This window comes from Suricata suricatta, chromosome 9, assembly GCF_006229205.1.
Source record: "Suricata suricatta isolate VVHF042 chromosome 9, meerkat_22Aug2017_6uvM2_HiC, whole genome shotgun sequence".
Taxonomy (NCBI): Eukaryota; Metazoa; Chordata; class Mammalia; order Carnivora; family Herpestidae; genus Suricata; species Suricata suricatta.
Window position 1 is genome coordinate 40,124,030 of NC_043708.1, and position 8,410 is coordinate 40,132,439.

General features: G+C 37.5%; 2 protein-coding genes across 7 annotated transcripts in view; one reads left to right on the forward strand and one right to left on the reverse strand.

Annotated features, from left to right (window-relative positions):
• Nucleotides 1-7,716, reverse strand: part of KIAA0586 (KIAA0586 ortholog) — a 117,027-nt gene extending 109,311 nt beyond the window's left edge. For 2 of the 4 annotated variants that reach the window (XM_029951483.1, XM_029951480.1), the window contains exons 1-5: nucleotides 7,476-7,716; nucleotides 6,801-7,092; nucleotides 5,808-5,878; nucleotides 2,257-2,326; nucleotides 655-724 (exon numbers count right to left, since the gene is read on the reverse strand). In XM_029951483.1, the coding sequence (XP_029807343.1) occupies nucleotides 655-724; nucleotides 2,257-2,326; nucleotides 5,808-5,878; nucleotides 6,801-6,999 (410 nt within the window). In that variant the 5' untranslated portion in view covers nucleotides 7,000-7,092; nucleotides 7,476-7,716. The remainder of the gene's footprint in view (nucleotides 1-654; nucleotides 725-2,256; nucleotides 2,327-5,807; nucleotides 5,879-6,800; nucleotides 7,093-7,475) is intronic. The other 2 variants (XM_029951481.1, XM_029951482.1) reach the window with 2 other exon arrangements.
• Nucleotides 7,717-8,132: 416 nt separating this feature from the next.
• Nucleotides 8,133-8,410, forward strand: part of TIMM9 (translocase of inner mitochondrial membrane 9) — a 12,327-nt gene continuing 12,049 nt past the window's right edge. For 2 of the 3 annotated variants that reach the window (XM_029951631.1, XM_029951633.1), the window contains exon 1: nucleotides 8,133-8,344. The gene's annotated coding sequence lies outside the window, so the exon portion shown is untranslated. The remainder of the gene's footprint in view (nucleotides 8,345-8,410) is intronic. The other variant, XM_029951630.1, reaches the window with a different exon arrangement.

Below are 8,410 nucleotides of genomic sequence, written 5' to 3' on the forward strand. Positions count from 1 at the left end.
TAAAAATAATAAAAATTGCTGCCAGAGCAGTGGAGACCAGCTTTTCATGGTGCTGCTGTCAGGGCTGGTTTTGTGTTTCACTGGTATTTAAGATAAACTTGGGAGGGAACATTTAAATTGAGTAGTAGCCGTGGTCTCCCTTCACTCCATCCAGACGCTAACCTTGTCCCTTTCTTAAATCTTGACCAGGAAAAGTCTAAATGTCCTTGGATAGTAAATAATAAGTGTTATGTATTTGGAACCACTTGACCATAGCTACAAGTAGTACAGTGAAGTGATTAAGAAAGCAAACTCTAGAGGCAGACTGCCTGGGTCTGAATCCTAGCCCAAAAAATACTTGCTAAATGACCTGGGGAAAAATCAATCTCTGTGTGCTTCAGTTTCCTCATCTATAACATGGGGATTTTGTAAAATTGGGATGTGGTGAAATACACTTCATTGGATTTTGTGAGTATTGAATTAATGCACATAAAGTTCTTGAACAGTACCTCTTCTATAATAATAATAATTGTTAACAGCTATCAACTGTTTTGTGTGTCCAGTGCCATAAAAATGCTTTATACATATTTCACACATTATAAAATGAAACTAATCTTTGAGAACCATATAAACACGTAAGAAATGTCCCACCGATTTTTTGTAAATGAAACTTACTTTTGCTTTAAAATTGCCCTTAGAGCATCCTTCTGTCCCATGGTATACTGAGAAATAAAGATGTCATCTGCTGTGAAATTGAGACATAAAATATAATTCAGATTGTTAAAATTTAATAAAGCTACCAAAAAACAGCTTTTTAAGAATGTTTAGAAATTCAGCAATAAGACTTAATTTTAAAAAATGTGACAAATTAATGTCTGATTAATATTATAATAATATTAATGAACGATTAATAATAGTCATAACCCGGGGTGCCTGGGTGTCTCAGTTGGTTAAGCGTCCAACTTCAGCTCAGGTCATAATCTCATGGTTCATGCGTTGGAGCCCATGTTGGGCTCTGTGCTGACAGCTCAGAGCCTGAAACCTGCTTCGGATTCTGTGTTTCCTCCTCTCTCTGCCCCTGCCCTGCTCACACTCTGTCTCTCTCAAAAGTAAATAAAAATTAAAAAAGATTTTTTAAATACATAGTCATAACCCTAGACCCTAGGGAAAAAAAATGTAATAAAAACACCTAAGGCCAAATTGGAGCCATTTGCTCAAATTCAAAAGAGAAAACTGCTTAAGCAAAAATAAATCTACATTAAAAATGTCACTAAATCAATTTCTTCAAAGCATGTTTTTAACTTTTTAATCTATTATCTTCCCAACTATTCAAAACTTGAATTCAGAATTTATAAATTTTTATAAGTATTTAATTCCAAATTTATGCAATAGGTTAGTAAGAATAAAATTACCATTACCATTGCAAACCTTTTTCTGATTTTAAAGATTCATTACTAGCCTAATTTGGAAAGAAAAATTAATTTAAATGAAATAATCAAAATAATAAGAAAAAACTGTTTAATAAGTATCTTTTAAAAAAAAAATCGATGAATGCCTTATAATCTAAAAACCTAAAATCCTATCCTTATAAAGAAACTCCCAGGGCACCTGGGTGGCTCAGTTGAGCATCTGACTTCAGCTCAGGTCACGATCTCGTATCTCGTGTTTTCGAGCCCGGCGTCAAGCTCTGTGCTGACAGCTCTGAGCCTGGAGCCTGCTTTGGATTCTTCCTCTCTCTCAACATCTCACCCCCTCACACTGTGTCTGTCTCTTTCTCTCTCTCAAAAATAAAAGACATTACAAAAAAAAAAAAGAGGGGAAGCTGGGTGGCTCAGTTGGTTGAGTGTCGGATTTCAGCTCAGGTCATGATCTCACAGTCCGTGAGTTAAAGCCCCACATCAGGCTCTGTGCTGACAGCTCAGAGCCTGGAGCTTGCTTTGAGTTCTGTGTGTATCTCTCTCTCCCCCCCACCTCAAAAAAAGAAACTCCTGACACATACAACATAGATGAGCCACGAAGACACACTAAGTGAAATAAGTCAATCATAAAACTAGAGCAGGGGAAAATGGAGAGTTAGTGTTTAATGAGTACAGAGTTTCAACCAGGTAAGATGAAAAAGTTCTGGAAATGGATGGTGGTGATAACTGCATAATGTGAATGTATCTAATGCGACAGAATTGTACTCTTAAAAAGAGAGATTCTGTTATGTGTAATTTACCACAGCAAAATAATAATAATAACTGATTAATTTTTAAAAAAGCAAATCTATCCTTTTACCTTTTTGTCTGTTGTTCTCTTCCAGTTTATCCAAAGGCAACCTCTGCTCTGCAACATCTTTAGAAAAATCCTTTGGGATATGAAAAGAAGAAATGAAAGTCTAAAGTATCTTTATGATTTATTACTTATCAAGTAGCATTTACTAGCTATGTGACTGCTGTGCTATAGGAGGGCAGGACTGTGTGCTTTTAGAGACTTAATTCCCAGAACCACTGCAATGCTTAGGTACCTTGAAGACACTCAAGAATTAGTTGAATGAGTGAGTAAATGAACAAGCAAGCAACTGTGGCCCTGAAATTCAGACTCAAATCTCCATTTGCCACTTCTAGCAGACAGTCATGTAACAATTCAGCTGGTACAGTTGGATATGAAAACCTGATTCACTGTAAGTCAGAGTACATAAGGTTGGCCAACACATAAAACAGCATCACAAATTAATCACAACATTCTGTATCATTGAGCTCATAATGTGGTCTCAGAAGGCTTCTATACTGGCAAAAAGCTTTCTGTCACCCTATGTGTAGGGTGAAGACCCTAGTCTTCATCTTTAAGATTCTATTCAGGGGCGCCTGGGTGGCTCAGTCAGTTAAGCATCTGGCTTCAGCTCAGGTCATGATCTCACTGTTCGTGGGTTCAAGCCCCACGTTGGGCTCTGTGCTGACAGCTAGCTCAGAGCCTGGAGCCTGCTTCAGATTCTGTGTCTCCCTCTCTCTCTGACCCTCCCCTGCTCGCACTGTCTCTCTCTGTCTCTCAAAAATAAATAAAAAACATTTTTAAAAAGTTAAAAAAAAACAATTCTATTCAGTGCGAAGACAACATGACTCTTTGAGTACTAGTTTCATGCAACAGTGCTCTTCACTTTCCTTAGGCACATCTCTTCTTTTTCCCCCCATGCTAAAGCAGAAAAGGGTAAAGAGAAAATCATTAAAAGAAAGTGATCCCCTGACAACAGGTGCTAACTTCCTAAAAAATAGTCGATGAGGGGCACCTGGGTGGCTCAGTCAATTGGGCATCCTACTTTGGCTCGAGTCATGATCTCACATCTCACAATTTGTGAGTTGGAGCCTGACATCAGGCTTACTGCTGTCAGTGCAGAGCCCGCTTTGAATCCTCTGTCCACCCCCCTCTCTCTGCTCCTCCCCTGCTCATGCTCTCTCTAAAATAAATAAAATATTAAAAAAAATAGTCAACGAGGGTAACAAAACAATAGAATACAGTATCTGGGAAATTAATATAAATACTTCCTACAAATGACTAAGAAGTATAACACATAAATATGTAATTCACAAAAGAATACAGAAGGTAATATACATGAAAAAAATTCTCCTTCAGTAATAATAAAAGAATGTCTCTTTTACCTATCAAAATGGCAACTTTTTTTTTAGTCTACTTTTAATGCCTTGTATTGGTAAAGCTGGGGGGAAATAATACCACTAATTCTGCTCATGATCTTGCTGAATAATGTATATTGATACAGTCTTTCTAGAGGCAATTTAGAAGCATTTCAAGAAGTGTGCCTATTCTTTGATTTAATAATTTTACATCCAGAAATTAATCCTAGTGAAATGACCTGAAATATATACCAGAATGTAAATCACATGATTGTTTATAGTATCAAAAATTGGGAGTGGGGTAATTAATGTCAAATGACAGGAACATGAACAAATAAATTATGGTACACATAGTGAAATTTTACAAATGCATGAAAAGTTTCTAGGTAAAAGAATCAATGGTATGGAAAAATATCCTTAATACTACTTAATGATAAAACAGTATGGTCCTTTTTCATAAAACATATGAAAGCAACAGTTGTTGGGGCGCCTGGGTGGCTCAGTCGGTTAAGCATCCGGCTTCAGTCATGATCTCACGGTTCGTGGGTTCCAGCCCCACATCAGGCTCTCTGCTGACAGCTAGCTCAGAGCCTGGAGGCTGTTTCAGATTCTGTATCTCCCTCTCTCTCTCTCTCTGACCCTCCCCTGCTCACACTGTCTATAGCTGTATCTCAAAAATAAATTAAAATTTAAAAAAAAAGAAAGCAACAGTTGTTTACTTCAGCTACAGAATTTCTTCTTTCCTTTTTCTCTTTGTATTTTCTACAATGAATTTTATTTATTAAAAATTTTTTTTACATTTATTTATGAGAGACAGAGTGTAAACAGGGAAGGGACAGAGACAGAGGGAGATACAGAATCCAAAGCAGGTTCCAGGCTCTGAGCTAGCGGTCAGCACAGAGTCCGACACAGGGCTCGAACCCACAAACCATGAGATCATGACCTGAGCCAAAGTCGAACGCTCAACTGACTGAGCCACCCAGGCATCCCTCTTTAATGAATTTTAAAGTTTTTATTTTCTTTCTACTCATGTATAACACCTAGCCCAAATAGGAAAAGGGATATCTCACTTTCTGGTAGTGTAGAGAAATACATATGAATAAAAGCAGATAATAAATAAGCTTATAAATATGAGCATATTAGGCACAAACTCCTTTAGTTTCCTCACTAAAATAGCATGATCAAGTCAATCCACGCTCTAATCTTAGCACTCATTTAATCAAACAAAGATACAAAGGCAAAGTGCAGGTTGTATTCAAGAAAAAATGATAATGAACAGAATTTGCTTTGCAGGCATATTTTACCTTAAGCATTCTATACAAAACAAGCTTTGAGTCCATAGTAAATCTAATGGAATCCTGATGATCTTCCAAAGATCACTGATTTATTTTCAATTATATAATAGCATATCCATGCATCTGGGAAATTTTTAGATAATGGAATTCAAAGAGCATTCATCATTAAATAAGCTCTACTCAAAAAAGAAACAAAGAACAACAACCCAAAGCCTACGCATTTACTTAGGGACCAAATACAGCATGTAGTTATACCTTTTTTATTATGAATGTTTCACAAAGTTGATAAGTTAACAGTTTTAATCTCATTCCTACCAGGAATGGACTTCAATTTTCAAAATATTATACTGTGAAATTCTCTTCTTTAAAGACTTGTTTAATGGACAAGCTATAGTCAACATTATGCTTAGTGATCAAAATCTAATTAGATTGCATGAACAAAATATATTTATCTTCAAATATTTTCAGTATTATAAAGATCAAGATGAGAATTTCATGTTATTATTTTTAATGACCCCTCAAAAAAACCATACAGAAGGCCTCACAATAGTTTGAATGATATGTAATCATACCTCACTTTTTTAAATGATGTTGTTACTGGTTCTTTACCTTTACCTAGCAGTAAGTTAAGTCTCTGGTCTAGAATACTTTTTCCTTACATCAGAGCAGAGCTTCTTCTCGGTTACAGTATTTCCCTCAGTGTTCCAACATCCTAGTAATGAGTATATTTTATTTTATGGAAGACTTTTTGTTTAATGTCTCAATACTATTCAAGTCATAATTGTAGTATGTAAAACATTTCCTTTTGTAAGTGAAATTTAAGCAAGAATAAAACCTGTTACTAATCAAACATAATTTAAGAACACATTACTTAACACTACTGAAAAAGCTTAACATGAGTGGAATTATGAATTCTTTTGCTTACGCTTTCTGACACCATAGAATTTTCTAATGGAGGCTGTTGATAATTTCTAGCAGAAGTCAAGTCTGATGAACCTAACAAAACAAAGGAATCGATATGAATGATTTTAAAATCTGAACCTTTTCCTTTAAAAACTGTACAGGCATGATTCAAGAACTATCAACTCCATGTTAATGCAAAACCTACACTGGAAGACACATTTCATGCAAAAAAAAAATACTTAAAATGTAATTAAAATATATCCTGCTTTAAGTTTTACAGTTGGTATTTTGGAAAATAAGAGTACCGACAATCAAATGAGATAAATATCTTTTAAAATATATCATTACACAGTTGGATTTGGACAAAGCATAGGTAGAATCATTAGCCAGGAATAAAATATGTACATGATATAAAAGTAAGCCTTTCTGTCATACCCTCTCCCCCCAAAGTAGCATTATTTAAGCTTTTTTTTTGTTTTTGCACATATATTCATTAATTTGATCCTTATGATTATCAGTGAAAAGGGAAAAGCATAGGTCTTCTTCATTTTCACTGAACTCCAGACAGGTTAAGTGAACTGAAATACGGAAGCCATCAAAAGGCAGAAGTTACACTGCTTCACGTTCTACATGCCAAACTGAATAACACTATCCAAACAGAAGGTAAGAGCATTTAGTAAAAAGTCCTATTGATGAACAATAAGCACACCATACTAGTTAAGTGCGTCCACAACAGATGTGAACAAGAACAATGTGCAAAAACCACAGAAAGAAAACAAACACAATGGGAAATGTTTCATTCATTCCACCTATTCTATATTATAATTTCCATTGGACTGGCTGTGGAGCCATTTCCCCAGGGAAAGGGGTCAGCTTTCAAACATCTATACAAACTAGACGTTATCTTATGTCTGAGAATTTACACATTAAAAATCCTCTAAATTCTGAAATGCGAAAATAAAAGAAAATAAAGACTAAAGATTTACAAAAGTGAGAACTATTCCGAGTCACATACCACATAACGTTCCATTCAAGCTAGTCTCGGTTCTAACAGGAAGACGTTTATTTGCAGACAACGCTGGAGGAACACAGGGCGACTCATCTTTCAGCAAAGCCCAGTAATCTCCCTGATTTGGAGAAACTACCTCACGAAGTCTCCTCGCTGGTATTTTAACCCTTTTTTTCTTTTCCGGGCTAAACTCAGAGCCTTTCATATTTTGGTAACAAAACTACTCCCACAGTTCAGAACAGAAGAATTTCTTCTGGGTCCGTGAAACTTCAGAACAAAACTGTCACCGCTTTGAGGACTTTGGGGAGAAGGAACGAGAAGGGTGAGGACTTTGAGGAGTATGAAAAACAAAATGTGAATTTCAAATGATTTTAAAACATGCAGTCATCAACCTTTAAAAACGTCTAAACAGACTATCCAAAAAGCTAGAAATTTCCATTTGACATTTAGTCCAGGATTAGAGACGACTAGAACATCATATTTGCCCATTAATCCCACTCAGTCCATTAATAACACATGCCAGTGAATCGAAGAGTAGGGATGACAAGAGAAAGGCCGCGTGACCAACAATAACCATAACAACAGAGCACTCCCCAAATCTAGAACTGGCAGTGCAAAACCAAACAGGTAAGAGTTAAGATTTGATGAGAAGTGAGAGTTAAGCAAGTAAAACTGAAATACTTTTTTTTTAAATCACCCATAGAAGAAGCTTAATAGCGTTCTTCCGCCAAAGAGTCTTACACACCCCTCCAGATGCAACCGTCGGACACCTAAATCCACCCCTACGCGTCCGCCGAACGCTCGGCAACCGCGCAGTCACAGATACAATCTAATAGGTTCAGTTGCCCGTGAGTCAACACCCACTTCCCTTTAAGCCGGCCTCCCCTGAGACTCAACACTCCTGCGCGTCAAGATAATCATCCAAAACAGCCAACGAAAAAACTGAAACCTCTCAGGTGTTCTTCCATCCCTCTCCGGGTGGAAACAAACTCCCAGTGTAAAAGGCTTAAGAACGTGTGAATTTGATCGTTTTTGTTTTGTTTCCTGTTTCTTTTAGGACAGTACATTGCCCCACGAGACTTAAACGTTGACTAAAAGTCTAAATTCTCATCGAAGGCCCTCACAGGTCTCGCCCGACCTAATTGAAAATACCACTCCTGTTGATTAGGGACTATTTACAGTGTAGCTCCTGGAGACCGTTAGGAACGCGGCATTAAGTAAATTAGTTTTACAAAACCTCTCGACAGATTCGGGTTGCCGTTGGCCTGGAAGTCAGGAAAAGAACACTCACTAGGCATACAGCCGCAAAACTTAATCATTAGAGGATTTTACAATTTACTCGGGATAGCGGCTTTTCCTCTAGAGTTCCTGCGTTATAACGAATCCGCGTCGAAAAGTCTACGAACTATTTGACATCGCCTCTCCCACGTGTTCTCTTCCATCCAGCGGCTGCGGCGCCAGCCCTGACCCAGACCCTCCACCCCTGGACTGGACTGGCAGCGCAGCCCCCCAGCCTCGCACTGGTGTTGGATGCGAGGGCCTGTGCTTAAGTATGGTCTCTTTTCTCTGCCCTTAGAATCCCGGGTTCACAGGCTGGGGGTGGGGGGGGGGGGGGG